Source organism: Stigmatopora nigra, chromosome 2 (assembly GCF_051989575.1).
Source record: "Stigmatopora nigra isolate UIUO_SnigA chromosome 2, RoL_Snig_1.1, whole genome shotgun sequence".
Taxonomy (NCBI): domain Eukaryota; kingdom Metazoa; phylum Chordata; class Actinopteri; order Syngnathiformes; family Syngnathidae; genus Stigmatopora; species Stigmatopora nigra.
Window position 1 is genome coordinate 7,283,075 of NC_135509.1, and position 23,897 is coordinate 7,306,971.

At 38.1% G+C, this 23,897-nt stretch overlaps 1 protein-coding gene across 2 annotated transcripts; it reads right to left on the reverse strand.

The window, feature by feature from the left end:
* Positions 1-752: 752 nt before the first annotated feature.
* Positions 753-16,473, reverse strand: rgma (repulsive guidance molecule BMP co-receptor a). 2 transcript variants are annotated; one of them, XM_077712328.1, is made up of 5 exons: positions 16,328-16,473; positions 12,371-12,830; positions 9,258-9,373; positions 6,869-7,368; positions 753-3,894 (listed from the first exon to the last, which is right to left on the reverse strand). In XM_077712328.1, exons 2-5 carry the CDS (start codon positions 12,382-12,384, stop codon positions 3,250-3,252), a joined length of 1,275 nt encoding a protein of 424 aa, XP_077568454.1. In that variant the 5' UTR covers positions 12,385-12,830; positions 16,328-16,473; the 3' UTR covers positions 753-3,249. The 2 variants fall into 2 exon arrangements, with proteins under 2 accessions (XP_077568454.1, XP_077568452.1); XM_077712326.1 differs by having other exon boundaries at positions 9,258-9,376.
* Between the last annotated feature and the right edge of the window lie 7,424 nt (positions 16,474-23,897).

Below are 23,897 nucleotides of genomic sequence, written 5' to 3' on the forward strand. Positions count from 1 at the left end.
GTTAGATTTGAGATTTAATAAGAACACATTCATGCATTGACAACATGAAATATGACGTTTAAATGGGAGAATTGTCAAGCTGTAATTATAAAATGTCAAGGTAAAATATGATTATTTTGACAAAATCAGATGTTAGAATTCATGTTGCAAATGTAACGTTGGTCATGTTAAAACGTTGGAATGTTTTTTTTTTTGCAGTAATTCTATTTTTTTTTGTTTCAACACAAAATTCTTTCAGCATCCCAAAACAAGTCCGTATAGAAAATCAGTTTCTCAATGCAACAAATCAAAATGTCTTTAAAATCTATAAAGTCTAAAAAAAAAAATCCCTGAAATTCAATACTAATTTGCCAATTTGTAGACCAAAAAAAATACTTAAAAATAGGATTTTTTTTAAACATGCAAGGAATGCCTCAACGAAGCTTAAACTGGTTAAGGGACCATAAAGTTGTAACCATCATGTATTATGTGCGGTCAAAATACAAAAAGGTGTTTTCTCTTCTTCCTCCATGTCAAGTTGTTCTGCGAGGAAAAAAAAAGTCTAATTTATATTTGTGACAACAACCACTCTTAATTAGAAATTCTCTTGTACATATGTTTGGACATATGTAATAAAGTTTGTTAAACTTCAGATTTGCAGGCTTTCATAATTTCATCATTTTTAACTCACTAACTGCTAATGACACTGATGTTCAGTTAACTTCCACTAGAGGGCGGTAAATGGCTAACAAATAAATAGTAATACACTTCAATTACAAGACATTTTCTTTTATTCAATAAATAATTGACAATACAAACAGCGGGTCATTTTTCTTTTACATACAGTTTGATCTATTGGGCCGTTTTCCAGCTGTTTTATTATTATTATAATTATTTTTTTTTAATTCCAAACAACAACAACGACAACACAAGAGCTAGATGAAAACATAAAGTGCGTTGAATTGGCAAGCATGAGCAGCACAAAACGCAAAATTTTAAAAATTGGGCTTTGTGCTGTTCGTGGCTCTGCAAAAGAAAAACAGAAAAAAAACATACAATATTTCACTTTCACAGTTTATATCAAATCAACACAAGCACACACACACACACACTACACAATCTCACATCAGATACTATATGTCACAATATAAAACGCATCTACAAACAAGAGTAATTTGGGAGTAAATCCGTGCACATTTTGTATTTACTGTGGAGTAATGTTGTTTTATTTTTGTAGATTTTTTTTAAATATATCGTATTTGGTGATATTTGTTGTGAAATGGCACAAAAATCCAAAGAAGAAAACATAACTGCCATTTGAGTTTGAATTTAAGATATTGAATAAAAAAAGGCATGTTATAGGTTTAACATGTGTTCTGTGAATGTATTAATTATACTTGGGACATAATTTGATAATAAAATGGGAAATTCAAGGTAAAATTTCAATTAGGCAAGCTTAGACAAGAGATAAAATTGTTAGAAAACTAATGGCAAAGGTAAATATTGAATTTTTAGTAGATTTTTTTTCCAATATTTTTTAATTCATTGGAAGAAAATACGAGTGATAGAAGTTTTTATTAACTAATTACATTCTTTAGTGTTTATTGAATAGAGTTTGATCAAAACTTTTGACAATTTGATTGTCAAAATTTGAAATTCAAACTCAAATGGCATCTCACCACCACAAATTCTTCTTAAAATATACATTTAAAAAAAAAGAATATTCATAGTTCTGAAATTTTGTGTCAAAAGCCAAATCAACTCCAACAGCACAGATAAACTCCCATCCAAATTCCACAAAATACAATCACTTAAATGGCGTCGCTGCTGCCGTCAAAGCACCCGAGAAAAGAAGAAAAAAAATCCAAAAATTAGGGCAGCAGTGACAAATACTTCAGTGTTAAAATCAACCCAAGACGATTAGTAATCGAGCTTGCGTTCAAATTGGTACCAAATGCCGCTGGTTTCGTTTGTTGGCACGGAGGCTTGTTTCTTTGGCAACCGCTCCAGCCTGCCAATGGCTAGCGAGCTAGCGACGCTATGCCGTATTTCATCAAAATTGGGGGCCTCTGCTCCCAATGGCGTCGTGCTGGCGTTCAAAACCCGCCACAATAAACTGCAATCCAATCAAAATTGGACGCCTTTCGCAATTAGCCCAATTACCGTCATTGGAAACGGTCCGAGAGACCTGATTGGAACGTAAGTTTGGCTTTAATTAGTCTTATTTTCCCCCTCAGTTATTAAAATCGGCATTTTCATGATGATACAATATGATTTTGATGACAAAATATATCTTGAGAGGCAAAACGTCACTTTTTTAGTCCAGTATTTGCGTCTGTAAAAGCCATCGGCACTTTATCTGTTAGTACAGTAATCCCTCGAATATCGAATTTAGAAGACAAAGGACTAAAATTCCCATTAACCTGTTTTTTTTTAATTTAAATTAAGCGGAGAAGAACTATTTTCACTGAGTACAGTATTTAAAGTATTTACATTTATATTAATTTATATATAAAATATATTTACATATTAATACATTACAGTCTTTTCTTATGCTTATAGCTCTAATATTTAATACATATACACTTTTTGATACTTGTACTTGTATAAGTACAAGTATAAGTCAGTATACTTTCTGTATATGGGCAAAAAAAACATGTTTTGTGGTAGTAATAATACTTCACGGTTTTCCGTTTATTGTGGCCATATCTGGTCTATGTTAACCGTGATATTCGAGGGATTACTGTACTTGTAAAAATTATAAAATTAAATATTTTGACACAAAGTGCTGCGTTCACAGCTTGACGTAAAGTGTCGGAAAATCACATGAGCGTGTTAGTCGGTCTCGTCAATGCAAATACTGTTGGAAAATTCTATACTAGAATAAACGACTTTGGGGGCGTTAGTTGTTAGCACGCGCCAATATTGACGGCAACATTTTAGTACGCAAACTATGGTAAATATTTACGGTTTACTTTGCTTAACTGGATCTGGAAGCATGTATCGTCACCAGAATTTTTTGGGAGGATCAAAATGGACATCACTGCCATCTGCTAGCAGGAAAATATTGACCTAGCTTGAAATTCACAACAGCGTTAGCCTCTTCTTCCCAATGAAATCTCAACTCATTGGCTAGCACTGACGCCCATTGACGTCCAATACGTTCAATTCCATCCGCCAACCCCAACTTTATCGTCCATCAATTAATACCAACATGGAATATTCCACAAATTCTCCATCTTTGGACAACGTGAAGCCCATTTTACAACCTTACAGAGCTAGCGCACAGCCCAAGAGCACAGCAAGAACATTGAACAAAACACATCGAGTCATCAAGTGCGATGTAGCCACGTTAGCAAAGGCGTCCTTGTCAAAGATGTGATAGCGTTTGCTATTGGAGTGCAGCATCTTGACGTCCTCCAACGCGTAGTAGGCGGCCATTGTGAAGTTGATGTCACCGGACGAGAGAAGGTCAAAGACACATGACTGGAAGTACAAATCCTCCACGGGAAGTCGTTCTTTGCACTTGGCTTTGGCAGCGCGATAGCTAAAGCCGCCGGATCCGCCCACTACCTTTTTGAAATCGATCCGTTGGTTAGCCGGACAGCCGTGAAGACACAGGTACAAGTCTTGGTTGTCGTCCTCCTCCACCGAGCGTACCACTTCCTCGGGCATACGCACGGCGAAGGTCAAGTAGCGGCCAACTTGCCGGACTACCACGGTGGTGCCGATGTAGCGGGCTTGGATCTCCACGTGCTGCCCGGGTACTTTTTCCACCACGCGCAAGGCGTTGGCGCCGTGGCGTTCGCCACCGTTCTTAGAGCCGTCGGCAAAGGCGGAGGGGAGCTCGTCCGTCTCGGCGTGATACATTTTCTGGTCCACGCACTCTTGGAAGTTCTTGAAGATGATTGTCAGCTGTGGATTGATAACAACGTCATGTTTCCATCAAAGAAGTTATGGTGTAATTCTAGTATGCAGTACAATGATGTCATTGAGATGCTAATGAACTTTAGCATTGGGTATTGAATGCTCAGAACAATGAATATGCCCTGCACAAAAGGAACATTCTCAGAGGAAAAAAAATAAAACTCTCCAAAGCATATGCTCTTTGTGTGATAGCAAAAAGAAGTGATCTTCACAGAGCTTTTATGGGACTTACGTTAAGTTAGTGTCACTGTGGTTAGGCCAATTCATTCATTAGCCCGGAGATATTTGAAAAAAAAAATGCGTATCCATCCCTAAAAATATCTACCTATGTATACCTAGTGTATGTATGTATATGTGTGTATGTATATGTATGAATGTGTATGGATGTATATGTGTATGTATGTATATTGAGGGTGTATCAAAAATGTACTCCCTTTCAGAATGACCAGAAAACCTTTAGTGAGTACATTTTATTTTAAAAGTGAGTACATTTTTTTAGACACCCTGTATATATGTGTATATATGTGTATATATGTATGTGTGTATGTATGTGTATATATATATTTTTTCAGCAACACACTTACTTATATATTTATTATTTATTTATTAACTTACTTATTACCTATCAATTTATGTCTAAAATGCCTTTCCTGTATCTGTATTCTCACCATCTTGCTACTGTAACAATGAAATTTCCCAAATACGGAACGAATAAAGTTATCCAATCCAATCCAAAACTCAATTCTTATCTTTCTAAACAAAAGTGGACTTTTTGAGTACTGTCTTCACCAAGAACAGTGACACCGCATGATTTACATTAAATGTTTAGTTTTGTCATCATTAAAAATCACATACTATTATTTAAATATGTTAAGTTTCCGTATGAAATTCAAATTCTATCATCCAACAGCAGCCAACGAGTTAAATTCCCTACAAAACTCTAGCTATCCCTTCAGAGAAATTCCTGATTTGGTGCCATCTATCCCACCACCACCACTACCCAGCTTTAGTCTCACATTTCAGCTAGCTCAACACGGGGAGGGGGGGTTTGGAGGCCAAGGTAAACGTGCTCCCAAAAAAAAAAAAAAAAAAAAAATAGAAGCCTGCAGTCTGAGCCGTGTGTAAAAAATCAAGTTCTCAGTGTGCAGACACAAAGAGCAGCCATTCATGGCTGTGAAAAACCTGCCAGTGAACCCCACAACTATGCTCTGGGGAGTGGCGTCGTAGCCTAGCGCTTAGCCGTGTGTACACTGTCGTTCACGTAGTCGTCGGAACGCTCAGTAAAATGGACACTGACCAGTCATTGTCAAGAGTTGCGAAACTTCACTTCACACACTTTGAAATCTCAAGGGAGTCGGTTTAAACGGCTGTTATTCCAATGTAGCAACATTGCTTGGCTAATGCTGATCTCTTAGCAGATTGTTTGCACAGGTGCCTTTGGCTAGATGCCTTATTTTCCCCTTTGTGCACACACACAGGCTTTGCTTTGCGTCCAAGTCGTGTGCAGTTACAAAAAATGCCAATGGAATGAGTTCAAAAGCGAAAAAAACAGGCCAAAATGTCTCATTTAATACCATTAAGATATGGGCTAGCGACGTTAGCATGAAGGGATTAGCATTTTTTCTTCTATGTTGACTTTCTAGATCATTGAAATGATTTCATTTCTTATCATTGATAGTGATCTAATTTAATTTGACATCGGAAATAAGGAGTTAAGAAAAAAAGATTGTGTTTTTTTGCCAAAAAAAGAAATGTAAATAGAGCGCTTAGAATGTAGTTTATGCCAACGGAAAATAATATTGCTGACAACACAGAGACGGGAAAAGCTCCTAAAGATCCAAGAAGGTTTTATTTTGTGTGTGCTGGAATTTTTTAAGGCCAATATACTACATAAATCTGTCCAGTTTTTTTTTATTGGACTTGTCCTCATTAGGGGGTTAAGAATTGTTCTTACTGTTAGCTGTGTGTAAGAATTTTTAGCATCTGAAAGTCATTTATGAGATGTTTTTTGCTTCCAGTACTGTGCTTAATCATGAATTTTAAAAAACTCTTACTACTAAATTACTTCATATTCACTTGAATATCAAATAATTGTAGCATGGCTTGTTTACACGTTGCTTAGCAGGATTTGTGCTTCTTTGGTATGCGCTACCATGACCGAAAGACCCAAAAATGCTCTTTAAGGCCAAAATGTTCTTTTGTAGATGTTCGTTTAATTTGTTATTGTGCCTGATACTCGTTAAAAGTCCAAGGTCAATGCCATTTTTTGAGCCAGGTGCGACTTATAGTCCGAAAAATACGGTTATATCTGATAGCTGCTTGGATTTTACCACCATATCGTGGACCTTCTGGTAGTAGTTTTTAAATCAGTAATTTTCTGAAGCGCTTAATCCTCACCAGGGTCTCGGGTGGGTGCTGGAGGCTATCCCAGCTGATTTCGGACACCTTTAATCAGTGGCCAGCCAATTGTAAGGCACGAGGAGACACTCATACTTGGGGGCAATTTAGAGTGTCCAATCAGCCTAAAATTAAAGTCTTTGGAATGTGGGAGGAAACCGGAGTACCCGGAGAAAACCCACACAGGCCCAGGGGAGAACATGCAAACTCCACACAGGTGGATCAACCTGGATTTGGACCCAGGACCCCTGATCTGCAAGGCCGGCGCGCTAACCACTCAAGTATTTGTAAAAAAAAAACATTTTTGAACTAAAAACACAGAAAAAAATGAATTAAAAATTACAATAATTGATTTAAAAGGGGGAAATCTGGAAATTTAATTTACATCTATACTCTTCATTTTAATTTGATCCTAAAACAGAAAGTCGGCACTCATGATTGACTTTCTCGGGCCGCACAAAATGATGTGGCGGGCCCAGATTTGGCCCCCGGGCCGCCACTTGGACACCTGTGCGCTAACAAGTCTTGGCACTGCTAGAATCTCAAAGACACGACGTTAAATCACCTTGCTGGTGGCCGTGGCCGAAGATCCGGGCAGCACGGGGGTGTTGGTCACCTGGACCGACAGGTACTTGTTGTGAATGAGGGGCCAGGCGCCCTCCACTTTACACGTCTGGAAGTCATCCCCGAAGGTCCGCAAGTGGGGGTCCCCGAAGAAGCCGCAGTGCGTGTAGTTGGGGTGCGCCCGCTCGTAGTGGCAAACCTCCGGCCCGTCCGAGCGCTCTTGGCTGTCGGGTGGCAGCGGAGGCGGAGCCGGGGGCAGCGGGGTGCGGGGGCGTGGCTGCGAGGTGGGGCCCTCCTTGGAGCAGTTGTGCTGGCTCATCAGGTCCTCGATCCCGTGTTGGGCCGAGTGGTACGCCAAGTCGCCTCGGCAGGTTCGGGCCGTGCGGCGTACGCAGTTGTTGTACGCGCGCAAAGCCGTGCAGAACTCCTCCTCCGGCCCGGAGCTGCTGGTGGAGGCCCAGAATTCTGAGTTGCACTTGAGGATTTTGCACTGTGGACTCACTGGGAAGGGACGGAGGGAGGAAGGGAACGCAATGGAAATGTCAGGTCAAATTTTTCTCATTGGTTGACATTGATGGCTAATCAGTTTGGACTGGGAACGTTCTTTCAGTGGAATTATTCAGGACTATTTATCTGAGAAAAAATTTCGACAGTAAGACAATAATGGGGACCTTGAATTCACTTTTGTTTACTTTTGGAAGCCACACTTGTCTCGTTAAAATTGCGCCCTTTGAGTTATTTTTAATGGCCAAACTTGTCCTTATAGTGTTAATATTTTATCAAATTGTGGCGTATTTTGTGATATTTGCAAATAATGTATGATTGTCCTTAAATGGTATATAAATTAGATTAGATTTATTTTAGATTAGATTTATTTTAGATTAGATTTATTTTAGATTAGATTTATTTTAGATTAGATTTATTTTAGATTAGATTTATTTTAGATTAGATTTATTTTAGATTAGATTTATTTTAGATTAGATTTATTTTAGATTAGATTTATTTTAGATTAGATTCATTTTTATATTAAATTCATTTCATATTAGATTAGATTTACTTTAGATTAAATTAGATTTATTTTAGATTCGATTTATTTTAGATTAAATTAGATTTATTTCAGATTAGATTAGATTTATTTCAGATTAGATTAGATTTATTTTAGATTAGATTATATTAGATTTATTTTAGATTAGATTTTTATTTCATCCCGTATTTGGGAAATTTCTTGGATGATAGTAACGATTGGTAGTATTGTTTTAAAATAAAGATTATATTATGGCTTTTGCTATTTAGTTGAATTTACAAACTAAATTAGCACTCAACAATACATTCTCTGTCGAAAAGAAGAACAAAAATGACCATTCAGTTGTATTTAACTTGTTTTAGTAGTTTAGCAGCGAGTAAGGGTGCCTAAATACCCTATAAAGTCCAACTTTTAAACAAGAGCTTCTGTAAAAGACTCATCGCTGTCTCTGAATGCAAACAGATGACAATAAAGACAACCTAAAATCTCAACTATCAGCACGTTATCACCTCGTCGTTTAAACGGCCAGTGACTTAAGAGTCGAGCGCCGCCAATGAGGCTTTTCCATCTCAACCAAATGGCGTGAAAGTGTCCTACAACTGTCACTCTGTTTATTTGACTTATAAAGGGGCTTTTATCAGCCCCCTTTTCCAGCACCAGTAACTTTAAACCTGTCAGGGTCGTGCTTCTTTAGAAAAGAATGGCCTAAAAAAGCCTCACTGGAAGTATCCAATTCGCACACGCACACACTTTTTAAATGAGTTTGAAAGACGGAAATAAAACCAACTTGACACTCAACCATTTTTTGTTGCTAGGAGAAAATGGAAGAGGGGAAAAAAAAGTATGAACTTTCCATGAGCTACTGTTAAATAAAAGCAAAAGCGTAGCCCATCCCCCCAAACAAAAACAAAGCTGGAAAAACATCTTCAACTTATTTTTTTACTTAACAAATTCAACATGGCGATTCCAGAAGCTAAAAACAACGTGTTTTAATGTTATATAATGACAATATCGCCTTTAAAATAGACATTTTCCTGAAATATTTGCCCCAATCTGGCAACCCTGGCTTTCTATGAGTCAGTCATTCGCTGCCTTTGACAGCAATGGGCGTCCAATCCGTTTGCTGTCAGCTCTCCCAGTCAAATCCGATTGGACGTCTCTTGTTGTCAATGGCAAGATAAAATGCTGCCTGACATTTTGATTAAAATGGTTTCTATGCATTCACATTAACATGGCAGTGAATGAGTTAAACGGTTGTAAAAAGACTCGCATTTTACGACACTTTATGACCACAATATTACACATTTAAAGGAAGAAAAGTCTCCCAGTTTAATCCAAATGTGTCCCACTTTTAGAGTTTTCTTACCTGAAGGAAAAAGCGACAGGAAGACGGCGAGCACTCCGCATACATCAAGCGCCGAGGGTCTTCCTCTCTTCCCCATAACCATCCATCCACCTCGGCGTGGCCCTTCACTCCTCTGCCTGCTGGAGCGGGGGGCGACACAGCGGTAGAAGACTTGAGTAAAGCCCCGAAAAAGACTCTTAAATGGGCCACCTCCTCCTCCTCTCTCATCACTCCCTCTCCTCGTCGGACCGAAAGTCGGCTTGGAACGGTGGCGCTCCGAAACGGCGACTTGCGAACGGCTCCTTTGGAGCCCGAGGTAGCCGCGGACGTGTGCGAGAGAGAGAGAGAGAGCGAGGAGACCCAGGCCAACCAATGGGTGTCCGCCCCCTCCTGGCCGCCAACTCCCACCTCTCCACACGGTTCAAATTACGACACCTCAAAGCGCTGACTTGTTCCACGATGAGCCACCGACGCAGTTGCAAAGCATCTACCGTATTTTCACGACTATAAGGCGCACTTAAAAGTCTTCAATTTTCTCCAAAATAGACAGTGCGCCTTATAATACAGTGCGCCTTATATATGGGAAAATATGTAATTCATTGAGGGTGCGCCTTATAATGCGGTGCGCCTTATAGTCGTGAAAATACGGTACTTTGATGTTTCGTTTTCTACACCAGGATAACTGGGGGTGCTGGAGCTTATCCAACCCAACTTTGATGAGCCAATCACAGCGCAACGGAGACAAAAGATGACTAATAATAGCAATTTTAGGTGTTTTAATAGCTAACCCAATATTTTTTTGGGACGTTGGAGAAAATCAGAGCACCCGGAGAAAACCCACGCAAGCACGAAGAGAACATACAAACTCCACATAGAACCTGGATTCGAACCCTCGACCTAATAAATGTGAGACCAAAGCCTTCTACACTCGTCCACCCCGCATTGGTTTGATTATTTGATGAATAAAATTATGGAAATCTCACCATTTTGTCGGTCATTTTTTGGGGGGATTTTTCTAATGTTGCAAGAGCTTTTTGACAAATGATTGACACCTGGGTTAGTCACATGTTTTTGTCCGTGATTGGTTGTTTTTACTTGGGTGCGGTTCTATTTATCATGTATTGTACAGCTGTCAAATTATAACAACTGCGTCCACAAATACAAAAAGATTTTTAGAACAAGAAGCATAGAAAGATTTTAAAAGAAATTTTGAAAAAATATGCTCGTAAAACTACGCAAGGCCAACAAATCTTTGACAAATAATCACTTTCAGTAAATGAGTAGTGAGATGGAGCATAGCTACATTCTGTCCACAAGAAAGTTTTAAGAATTGTGGTCCTGCCACAAATGGGAGAAATGACAAGAAAAAATATAGTGTCTGTCAACTATTTTTGTTGTGTTTGTTATATCGGCCGCCACCAGGCGCATTCCTTCTTCCGTCCAGGGACCCCCAAAACACCACAAATAACAAGCCTTTTTTTCCCTCTCTGAATAATTGACGCAATATGAAGAAAAAAACAGTGTCCCTCAACCAAAATATAGTTTTCTAACTTAAAAATGAAAAAACAATCATCCCCTATAATGTTGTCTTTATCCTTTGTTTACTATAAATCGAAAAACACGTTGCAATACGTCATGTTTTTTTTATTATGTTTAGAAAACATTGCTGACGTGAAGAAAATTGTTAACATAACGATTAACTATTGAGTAAGCCCAATGATTTAAAACAATGGTGTCAAACATGTGGTCCGTGGCCAAGAAGTGGTCCGCTAGGTGGTCCGAAAAGGGTCCCGCAAAACCAGATGTTCTTTGCTCTATTTCTTATTCATTCTTTTTCCCTCTGTTGTCAAAACAGCACCTCCACTGGAAGCCAATGAGTGAATAACAAGGCTTAAGATCCCACAAAATCAACAAGATGTCACCCGGAATGTCCAAAAAAACTGCAGGAACCAAACAAGGAACAAAAAGCATTCCGGAAAAGTCTCTCGAGATCATTAGGAAATGATTTAAAATGAGTGAGTACCCTAAAATGAAAGTTATGTGTTTTTAGTATAATTGGGTCGTGCCTGGCTGTTATTTTTCATACATTTTTCTCGCATATGATGGACTTGGGTGGCCCCACCCACATTTGTGTAGCCCCATTTCAAGCATTTGAGCCTAATTTGACAAATTGTTCAGGCCTGTGGATGGATGAAAATGCATTTTTTCCAGTTATTTTTAATTGACATGGATATGAATCATTTTGAGTGACACTATCAACAACCTTAAGTTTTTTTTCAGGAGAAAATTAGAAAATAGATATGTTTACAGGGTTGACTATGTGAACTGCTATACAACATTTTAGTTTTCCAGATTTTTTATTTAGGGCCAAATGTCTGTTTTTGGTATTTATTCTCCCAAAAATTTAATATAGAACATGTAGGCCACGATATTAATATTTAGATAAGTCTGTCTTTTGTGACTATAAATGTGACATGCACACCAGGTCTTAACAATAAATAATATGTAGCTATAAGTATACATTTTTGACATTATAATATCGGCCAATCAGGGAAAGACAACCTTAAATATCAGCTTAAATATCAAAATAACTGAAGAGCGAATAAAGGGATGATTATCCAACACAAAAGAATACATTTGGAATGCATAAAAACAGAAACATAATCTTCCACTATTTCAACTCATTGACTTTAAACGATGCAAATGAAGGAGCCCTCCTGCCAATCAAAACGCAAACGTCAATGGCAACCAATGATCCCCCCCTTTAAAGGGTTAACGAGCAGTGCCCAATTAATTCTCCAGTCATTTCATTGCGCCACTTTTAAGTAATATATACATTAATTTACGCTTATGTTGTCTGTCTAACAAATCCCCAACAATTTCCAACAGATGGCGCTTGTAAAAAAATTTAAAAAAAAAAAAAAATCAACTCGACTTGGACCAAAACCACACATTTTTACGAGGGCACCCGAACCTGTCATTACACTTCAACCTTATTGGACGAAGTCAATTATTGCTAATTGCAGCTGTCACGTTGTGATAGTTTGACGGTGTTTTTTGGTCATTGACTTTTCTAATAGCAACAGTTGGAAAAAAAAATGGGAACATTTAGAAAAATAAAATATGAAACCCACCTTTGCGACGGCATGGAGTCCTACAGACGCCGTCTGGGAACCCCCGTCTTCGTCCCCACCCCCCCGACGACCCCGTCTCAAATGGACCCCTCCAGTGTCAGTCAGTGTAATCCCAAATTAGACGTAAAATCCGCAAAGGTGCAAATCCGGCGCCCACCGTGGCTATCAAAAGTGCTTTTGGGGGGAGTTGATCTTCCGACAGACCCACGCCGATCACTTTGTCCGCTTCCCATCGACGTCCAGTCGATGGTCGGAGAGACATAGTGTGTGGGATTAAATCCGGTGGTGGAGCATTGGTGCGCGTTTTAATCCAATACGCCGTGGAAAGGAAACCAAATGAGAGGAAGAGAGAAAGAGAGAGAGACGGTCCGCCGCGTGGACGTTTGGGAAATGGCTCGTTACAAAGTGTGAGCGAGACAATGATGGGCGCTGCGTGACGACGTGACTTCACCGTCAAACCCTCGAAAAGAGAGAGAGTGAAAAGGAGAGAGAGAGAGAGAGAGGTGGGGGGGGGTCGGATTAGCAAAGGGATAGATGACATTTTTTTGCACCCAAAATGTTCATTCAGATTAAGATTTGTGGGAAAATTACAATTTAAAATAAATGATTATTGCAGACTGCCATTGACAGTGGTAGATGTCCAATCCATTTTGACTGGGAGGGGTGGCAGTGAGCATTTGAAATGGATGAGATGTCGATCACTGTTAATGGCAGGAATTTGTTTTTCAGGTTGTAATTAAACTATTAAATATGATAGTCATACAAAAACTAGATTTTCTTTCTGAATATGGGTATTTTTTTACTTAAAAATCCTTAAGAAATTGCTGAATTTGTTCATTTTATGCAAGAGTTGTGATTTTTTCTAACTGATTGGCTTCCATTAATGGCGCTGGACCACCAATTTTATTTGGACTCCAATGAATGAAAGTACATAAAAAATATGCATGTATTCTTTATCCTCTGTAACAAATGACTATTGAGCCCACAATTGTTAAATACTGCCCTGATTTTACCGTATAATTCTTTTTCGTTAGGTAGTCAAGGGAAGTACAGACACAATAAAAGCAGTTTATGTCTTTAGATTTTAGAAAAAATATATAATTACTGCTATATTCTCTCCCCTAAAATTAAAATGTAATATACTTCATAAAAATGTAAATCACCAAATTCATGCCGATACATTACAATATATTTTGATTGTACAGCACAATATTTGTTAAAATGACAGACACTATTTGATTCAATTTGATTGACATTCCATTATTTTTTCAATATAAACTCCAAAACTATTTGAATATTTTTTGACATTTTTCCCTTCTTTTGAACAACAAAAACAGCAATTTCATCGACATTTTGCGCTTTATCCATTCTCAATCTAAATCAATGTACCATTCCACCATAAATATATTTTTAAAAAATTAATAAAAGATGCTAGGAACACTAAAAAAAACAACAACCGAAAATGAAAAGTTCAGTTTAACTAACTTGTTTTTTTTAATGCATCCCAGTATATTGATTTTCTTTTCTTTTTTGATCCCCATTGGAAAAAAAACAACAAAACCCAGCAGGTACAAAAAAGACAAATCCATCTAAATGAGATTTTAATAGCGATGGCGAGCGCTAGCAACCGGGAGGGAATGAGGGGGCTTTGTTGTGGGGGGGCTGCTGTGGGGGTGCTGCACCTGTGTTTTGGGATCAGGCTGCAGGCAGCAAAATACCAGCGCAACCCTTCAGCTCCAGCACAAAAACCACCCTTCCCCCTTTCCTTTCCTCCTCTCTTGGCCACACGGCGACTCCGATTTCTCCTCCTCGGATCGCACCAAAAAAAAATAACGTCGAGATTTCCCAAGTCGCCCCAGTTCACCCTTAAGCCACCCGCGTAAATGAGCCTATCTTGGTTAGCGAGCCACTTGGCCTCGTTGAAAGGCGTATTTTTACGTCCACGACAAAGAAAAACACGAAAGGCCCGCTCGCTCGTCAGCTCCTCAAACACAGCTGCCTCCTTCAGTTTTGGCCATGTTTGACATTTGATTGGTTAATAAGACGTCATAAGATGATTATTGTTTAATGAGTTGATAGGAAATTTGCTGATAAGAAAAAAAAGGTATTTTTTTTAATGGTAGTCATTAAAAAGATGATTTTTAGGAGTTTAATCCTGGGCTGGGGACTTGCTTTGTGGGATTTCTCCCATGCTTGCGTGGGTTTTCTTTGGGTACTCCGCTCTACTCCCACGTCCCAAAGACTTGTAGGTGATCAATGCTAATTGTTCCTGGGTTTGAGTTGTTTGTCCTATTTGTGCACTGCGATTGGTCGGTGACCAATGATGGTGTATATCACAGGTGTCAAAGTGGCGGCCCGGTGGCCTAATCTGGCCCGCCGCATCACTTTGTGCGGCCCGGGAAAGAAAATCATGAGTGCCGACGAGGATGAAATTAAAATGAAGAGTATATATGTATATTAAATTTCCTGATTTTCCCCTTGTAAATCAGTAATTGTCATTTTTTAAATTATTTTTTTGTGTTTTTAGTTCAAAAATCATTTTGTAAAATCAAAAAATATATTATTAAAAAAGCTAAAATAAACATTGTTTTAGATCTATAAAATACTAAATATTCAGGGCTTTGAATCCAGTTCTTTTAATCCATTTATTAAAAAAAAACTAGATCTTCTATCTAAAATGGTCCGGCCCACATGAAATCAAGTTGACATTAAAGCGGCCCGCGAACCAACCCGAGTCTGACACCCTTGGTGTAGTATAGCGTATGTATATTTTGAAATGAATTGTCTCTGAGGTCATGAACGGCGCTAAATGTCCAATTAGTTTTTGGACAGGAAACGAGGGCCCGCTCGCTCGGTCAAAACGTCAAGCCGTAAACAAGCATTCCGATTGTCCGACTTGGGTGGAAGCCCCCCGCAGGCCCCGTGCTTCATCCTCACCACCATATAAAGACATCCATGACAGCTGGACGTGAAACCAGAAACCGACTCTTCCAGTCACTTATGACGCTTCACTTCTTTGCGCCAAGATGACATTTAAACACATTTACCTCATGATTACGGCGTAGGAAGCTCATCTTTGTGGCTTATTCGTCTTTTAAAAAAAACTGAAATCCCTTTTTTTAGCGTGGATTTTCACATTTTTATGAATTATAATAATAATAAATTATAGTGGATTTTTTTTTGTTTGAAGTGCGGCTCTTATTTGTCTTCTAAAATAAACAGAAATCCCTTTTTTTAGCTTGAATTTTCACATTTTTATGAAAAATAATAATAATAATCATAATTAATAGTGGATTTTTTGTTCAAAGTAGTGAAGACGTGATAATCGAGGGATTACTGTTAAAATAATGACGTTTGTAAGAAATAGAGGAAGGAGAAATAAACAACTGTCTGTCATGGTAAGCTAACGTTAAGATAGCATCATGCAAAAATGATTTTATCTCATTTATGGAAATGAAATTACTCGGGTGGAAAAATCTAACATGGCCACAACCGCATTTTTAACTCTTTGACTACCGTCAATTTCGACATTTCATCTTGCTTAGCATCGATAAATTAGCGAAATATTTCAAGTCTAACGTCGTCAATGCCAGTTAGCATGAGTTAGCGTAAAAATGTAGCGCGCTTAATGCCCAATGACGGACAGCCGAAGCAAACAATGAGCTGAAAATATCCCATCTCTAGCCAAAGGCATCCCAAAAAGCCGCTAATTCAAAAGACAGCTGTGGCATGGCGATAAGCTCCGCCTGACGCCACCTCGCGTCCGTTCCGTCCCGGTCGCCAAAACCACAATTCGCCAGGTGCGGCTGTCCGAAGGCATCGGCGGATCAGACGTCTTTCCCAAATTGGTCTCGACGGCCGGGTCCCGGCATGGCGTCGGAGGACATTATTTGCCCGCACGTCTCGCCCCAAAATGAAATGGGACGCTTTAGCGTCTGGTTTTTGAAAGGAACTCACCTTTGTGGTCCGGTGGGGGCTTGCCGTAATGAGGCTTTACGTATTCCAGATCACTCCCGTGTGGAAGCGGCGTCCCGTGCCCCCCCGCCTTTGCGTCCTCGTTGACCCGAGCCGTAATTCCGCCGGGCTGCCACCAATAAAACGTTCGTTAATGGAGGTTTTGGATTCATCCACACGCGTCGTTTTTTTTCAAAAATAGGGTTCGCATTGTCTGTTTTAAGGCGAGCTGATATCTCAATAGCTTATATGCTAACGTACATGCTAGCATGGTGGCGTTTATGTATGCTAGGGCTAGTAGGTTGTTATTTTTAAATGTATGTGTTTTTTATACATATTACATTTGATATTTTTAAATCTATATAATTTTTTTATCATAAAAAACTGTGATTCTCAGTTTTAATTGATAAAAAAGTAGTTTTTACAAAAAGAATTAATGGGTTTATCTATGCTTTGGCTAGTAGGTTGTTAGTTGTCATATTTTTAAAGATATTTACGTTTTTTATACATATTACTTTTGATATTTTTAAATCTATATACATTTCTTTTTCAGAAAAAAAGGTTAGTCTGAGTTTTAATTGATAAAAAATTGTTTTTTACTAAAAAAAAAACTAATGGGTGGTGTTTATGTATGCTAGGGCTAGTAGGTTGTTAGTTGTCATATTTTTAAAGATATTCACGTTTTTTATACATATTACTTTTGATATTTTTAAATCTATATAAAAAAAATATCAGAAAAAGGGTTAGTCTCAGTTTGAATTGATACAAAAAAGTTTTTTACTAAAAAAAATACCCCCCAAGACAAATGGGTGGTTAAGATTTTCTTGTTAAACTGATTTTTTAAATTTTTTTTTTTTGAAAGTCCTGTCTTGCTTGTTGAACCTAGGTGCATCCCGTCGAGATTTGGTGTATGCACAGCTGCGGCAATGCCGACCTGCCCTTCCTTTTGTCCCTTCTCGTCACAATAGATGCAGTGACAAGTTTTTGCAGGTGCGGGCAAAGTATCGGCCACCCAAAAATCAACAAAAATGATCATAAGTTATGATCATATGTTTTCTTTTCCCTGCCAACTGCTATCTTGACACTAATGAAGAAAAAAAACCCACAAAAATTAGAGGTGGCCAAACTTTTAGTCCAAAAAATCAAAGGCCAACTTGACATACTTGGTTATAGAGATGATCCAAATTAGGTAAAAAAATGGGTTTCAAATCAATTTTAGGTCTGAACTCATTGGCTGCCATTGGTAATCTAAACGTATCAAGAAATTCTCCAAAATATATATTAATACTATATTTAAAATCCTTAAAAAAAACATCTCGACAGGTTTCATGTTGTCAATATTTAGACAGGCAATTTTGAAGGCAACTTAAATCCAGTGTTAAAGCTGTAAGCTGAATTGTAGCTTCTTGTGCGGGCCATATTGAACGATACTTGCCTGGGGCCAATCAAAAATTGGCAGAAGGCCAATGCTAGTTCGAACGAGCCTTCTCTAAATCTGGAATTGTGCATTTTTTTGGGCTCCCGAGTTATTCGTAGATCAGGCCCACCCGCGTTGAATTTTTCAAGTTCCCCGGCCAGGCTCCTCCTTCACGCGCTGCTATTCTAGTATTCCATCCCCGACTCGTCGTTAGCAAATGGAGCAAATTAAGACTCGTAAAAGGTGGGAGGCCAAAGCTCCCCCACACCCCCAAAAAAGCCGGTGGCTCTCATTTGCAATTGTAATGTTTGTTCTTTTCTTCATTTATTAGCATGGGTCAATCGCTCGCTATGATTGGAGGGCCGTTCGCTCCCAGTGCACATTTTCAGGGAAATGAATTTGCAATTCCAGCTCTTAGTCGGGGATCATTTACATATTTTTAATATTTATCATCCTTGCCAAAGTGGTGGAGAGAGAAATTCAGTGGCGACCAAAAACATTTTTTTTTAGAATAGTTTTTAATCAAAAAAGCCAAGGCTGCAACAGCCATTTTTTTCAACAGGGAGAACCTAGTAAAAAAAAAAAAAGATTAATTTACAATAAAAAAAAGATTAAAAATTACAAATAAATAAATGAAAAATATTTAAAATAAATAAAAAAATAAGTTGATTAATAAATGAATAAATAAATAAAAATATCTAAAAATGAATAAATGCATGAATTAATAAATACAAAATATTCTAAAATAAATACAAATATTCTAAAATAAATGAACACATGAATAAATAAATAAATATATTTAAAATTAAATAAATACATGAATAAATAAATAAATATATTTAAAATTAAATAAATACATGAATAAATAAATAAAAAAACAAATACAATAAATAAAATATATATTTCTAAATATATATTGGTTGTCATGAGATACATTTCCAATCCATTTTGATGATCCGATTTCATAGCATGGCCCAAAAAAGTGCATCCAAATATCAAATATTTCCATATTTGAGATATCATTTTTGCTTAGCTCTCATGCTAGCTAGCATAACGTTTTTCTACCAGTGGTATTTTGTTCTGTTTGGAGGTGGAGTCTTATCTCATCAGATAAAATCACTTGCTATCTCGATGTTAGCTCCTAATGTCAACTAGCATGACGTTTAGCTAACGGCAATGTTTATTTCTTATCATCGTTCATTTGCGGCTCGCCTCAAATTGTATTGGGGTCAATAGCAGTGAAAAATGATCACCATTTAAATAAATTAGTAGAAAACAAAAATAAAAAGCAATTTGTATATCCATTGATTTTGACACGCTAGCTTGATAGCTAAAGTAGCACAACAAAGACAATAAAAACAAATGTTGTTTAGTCAGGTGTTTGCCGATGATGGATCCTGTTGACTTTAACTGACAACTGATTGGTCGCAACACCTCACGCCGTGACGACGTCTTGAAAAATTGGGAAACAGGAAAAGACCCTGGGGCGAAAAAACAAACAAAAAATAACAAATCCCATCACTAGACACAAAATAACCTCCGTGAGTCATACTTGCCTTCAGGCTAAGTCGATCTTTTTCTGTCTCAACTCGCAGGCCGGGCAGCTCAACCCCGTTTTTAATTAAAACCAGCAAAATAAACCGCATTAATTTCACATTAAAAAAAATATTCATAACTGAACAGCATGAATGAGGGTCAATTTACATGTCCGCAGGCCAGAAAGCTGTTTTTTTGTTTTTCAAACACGGCTCATTCATTCATTCATTCATTCATTTTCCATACTGCTTATTTGGCATTAAGTATGGGATAAATGACTTATTAATAAATAAAATGAGTTTATACCAACTGGAACTGGATTAAAATACCTGAATATTCAGTTTTTATATATCTAAAACAATGTTTATATTAGCTTTTTTACATATTTTTACATTTTACAAAATGATTTTTGAACTAAAAACAGAAAAAAAGGATTAAAAATGACAATTATTGATTTAAAAGAGGGAAAATCAGGAAATATAATATACATCTATACTCTTGATTTTAATTTGATCCTAAAACAGAAAGTCAGCACTCACGATTTACTTTCCCGGACCACACAAAATGATGCGGCGGGCCAGATTTGGCCCCCGGGTCGCCACTTTGACACCTGTGGTTTATACTGAAAAATTGAAAATAATTTATATATATTTTCTACCAAATTTCAATCCTCTAAAAAGGACTCAATGGGGCCCGATTTCAAACAACAAATTTCTACCTAATTTCGATCCTGATTTTCAATAAATTCGAATCACATTAATAATTCATTAATATAGAAAAATACTCACTCTTCTTGGCTAAAATATGTTAGCAATTCCTCCTTTTTCCCCCTCTTTTTTCCACCCCAATCATCACCATTAAATTTCCTTGCCACAACTGTAAGATGTCAGCCCCAATAATTCTTCTCAATAAATACAACAGCAAATAAAATAGGATTACAGTATAAAATGTCAATGAAAGCGTTTTAGCATCAGTCCCTTGGCGTAGCCTAGCGTAGCATCACTCTCATAACTCCTTATCTGTAACTAAGCTAAAAGCAATAAAAAGCCACGTTAACCTTTACCTGGTGCTTTATCGATTTTTCTCCCACATTGGGGAGGACAATCCTAGTAAATTTCCCACATTATTCATTATTATTCATCCCCAACGCGATGACTTCATTCACGAAAATCAGCAGGAAGCTAGTTTTTTTCCTAGCTAGCGCCGCCATTTCATGATAGCCTCAATTTATGCGCCGCTTTTTAACTCTCTTTTCTTTCTCAAGACATTTTAATCCATTCCCGCTGCTTGAAATCCCTTGAAAAAAAGACAAAGATTGTACTGGATGGCTCTAGCTGATCTTTAGTAGCAAAAGTGACAGAAAACACGCCATGGCGCCGCCAGTTCATTCGCAAATCCTCTTTTTTGCTTGTCCGGGTATTTCCGCGAAGGGTTTTGTTTGCCCGTCACGGTGCGTTTTTTTAAGATATTTTAAATAGTGGAGGAAAGGGATGCTAAATTTTGGAGAATATCTGGTCTAAAGTTGTAATCGGAGGGATAAAGCCCCCGGGTGGATGTTACTGTTAGCGTGTTTCGGGACGGGAGGCCCAAAGTGGGAGGGCGGGCAGGTCGGCAGGCCCTGGCTTGTGATTTAGCTGACGGTAGGTTGACTTACAGTAAGATCCAGTGGTGTGAGAGCTTGAAAAAAGAAAAACAAAGGGATTTTAGGGGGCTTGGAATTTGGTGTTTTCTGACTCATAGGTGAGTTTCAATAGATACAATGGGTTTTCGTTTTGAGTCATGGTATTATGTACTTTGCTCCTAGATTTGTTCGTTGGCCTGTGCTAGTTAAAATGGATTGGACTGAAAAATGGTACTGAAAAAAATTAGTATCTGTAGCAAATTGGAAAGCTAGCATTGTCCAATTGGTTCATTTTGTGTTACTTTCATTTTAGGGTAATAACAGTTTGTATGTTGTAAATTTTGGGGTATTGCTTGTTGATTTTGAGGGACTTCTTGTTCTTTTTGTCAGTTCCTGCTGATTTTTTGCCATTTCTTGGTGACTTTCTGTTGGTTTTGGGGCAATTTTTGCTATCAAAGTCGCCATTTTGACAATACATACACGCCTATGTATATTTGTATGTGTGTGTGTGTCTATATACAGTAATCCCTCGAATATGGTGGTTTCACTACAGTGCCATTTTTTTAGAGTAGATTTTTTTTGTTAATTTAATTTAAAAAATTTAATGTTCATAAAAATATGAAAATTCACGTTAAAATTTGCACACAGAAGCCACTCCCCCGTCCTTCACTTGCGACTAGAACTTAGCACTGTAGTTAAATTTTATTTTTTTTAAATATTTTTTTTTTCTAAATAGGGGTGACCATACATTTTTTTTGTTTATCGTGGCCATGTCTGACCTACATTACCCACAATAATCGAGGAAGGGATTACTGTACATATATATATTTCATTTTTGAGTGCCTGCTATCTTCATGCTAACATACCATGGTACATATGAAAACTACCAGTTAAAAAACAGCATTAAAACCAAGTTAACTAATATTTGTAAAAATAATAGAGCATTTAAGAGCCTTTGAACAGGATTTGAGCCGACCTAGCTAGCATTTTCCCCACGTATTGGTCACATAGAGGCAGCCATTTTGTTCCTATCTCCGTTCAACGACCAACTGGTGCCGGCCGGATCCGCGGGAGCACCTGTCTTCTTACTTTCTTCCTTGCACGTCTGTCAAACACTCGCTGAAATTCCTCTCCGCCGCCGCCCACACCTGCGTTGGGCTCAAACGGCCAGCCGCCATCCCAGCTGTCGAGCTGAGGCCTCGGTGTTAATTATAGCCGTGGACCTCCCAAAAAGCTGTTTATTTCTACAGCGTCCTGTTTTAGTTGAACACGCCGCGGCCAAAAAGGACACGTTAAGATGCCTTAGCCACGTTCAAGTATCGCTCGTCTGTTTTTTTGATTTGCTTTGTTTAGGCTCCATTTGGATTTTTGCCCAAATAGAATCCCGTAGGTTATATGATAACAAAAATATGGCAGGCGGGCCAGAAACGGCCCTCTGGGGCAGGGGTGTGCGGCCCGTTTTTTTTTTTTTTGTAAAACGTGGACGGCCATCATTGGCGTAATTAATCGACTAAAAAAAATGCTAATTTGTGTACAATTTTGTCCAAATCCTCTGTGTTGCATTTTTTATTTACCGTTTCAGAAAAATGTATTTTCTATCTTTTGTTTTTCAATCAAGGGGAAAACGCTAAATATTTTATTTATGCATTTACATTGAGAATTAAAAGAGGGATAAAGTAGTAAAAATTCTCCATTTTATTTTTTAGTTTTTTAATCTTTTCAAAATAATTTTGAATGGAAATTACCCCAAATACTGTATTTTAAAAATGTTTAAAAATAGTTTTAATGATGCCTTTCTCTTTTTTTTTTAATCTGAAGGATTCATTTTATATTAAAAAGGACAAAAACAGTAAATATTTTTACAAACCTATGTGGAAAACGTAAAATATTCATTTTTACTTTATTTTTGGCCCCCTTTTTTTCATCCCCTCTTGACAGTTGAGCTTCCACTTGAAGTCCCTCACATATAAAAACGTAAAAACCTCAACTAAGACCCTCCAAAAAAAGCATAAGTAGCTTTTGATGTCTGTTTTGGCCGCTGATCAACACCATTTTTTTCCCTTTTGGAATGCAAACAATGGGTCGCTAGGCAAAGTCTCGACTGGGTTTCGGCTTCCAACATATTTACCAACAGGCCTGTGACACCCTTTCAAATTAGCCTGCAATGAAGCGCTATTTTTCTTGAATAGCCTTTGTCCGTCTGCCTGAAGGAGTCCCTGAAAAAGAAGAAAAAAAAACGTCCGGTTCTTCAAATGCCCCATTCAGGACCAACCAAAAGGCTTTTTTTCCCCTCCAAGGCCGCTATTCTCACACTCACATGGCAAATAAACCTCCTATGGATTCCAAATTTGAGGGAATAGGGGGGTTGGATTGGCTCGAAAGACCAAGAAAGGCCAAAGGGGGGGGATGGGGGGCGCCAAATAGGGTGTTTTATAGAGATGCTGATTTCTCATTGAGTGGCAAAGGACAGAAACCCGCGGAATGCACTTTAAGAGCCGCCATTCTCACGGGGGACGCGTGAGAGCTGAATGTGGGTTATCCCGGTGGGAACATGGCGACCCCAACAACTTAGGGTGGAAAGGATGGTGCTCTCACCTGCTCAGAGAATCTCAAGTTGTCCTCTTGAGGTGTTTACAGCAAAGCTTGCGTCTGATTTTCTCGCCTATGTGGAGAAATAATGGAATTAGCATTTAGCGTAGCATCTGAATTTAGCCGTTTGTGGATGCCAATTCTAGTATTTTTGCCTTTTCATGCTTTGGGTGTGTTATATGTATAGGTACATACATATATATTTCATAGTAGATAACGGAGAGGATTTTCAGCTTGAAACCAGCTCTTAATAACTTTCTGGAGTATATGTTGTATTTTTTTTTGTTTTGTTGGTAGTTTGGTTGATTTACGAACACACTTGGGAATGACGGATTGATGGGAAAGCCATCGTAGGTCATAGGTCAATCCGTGTTTTGTATACTTGACTGTATATGGGTGTTTGCACTGTG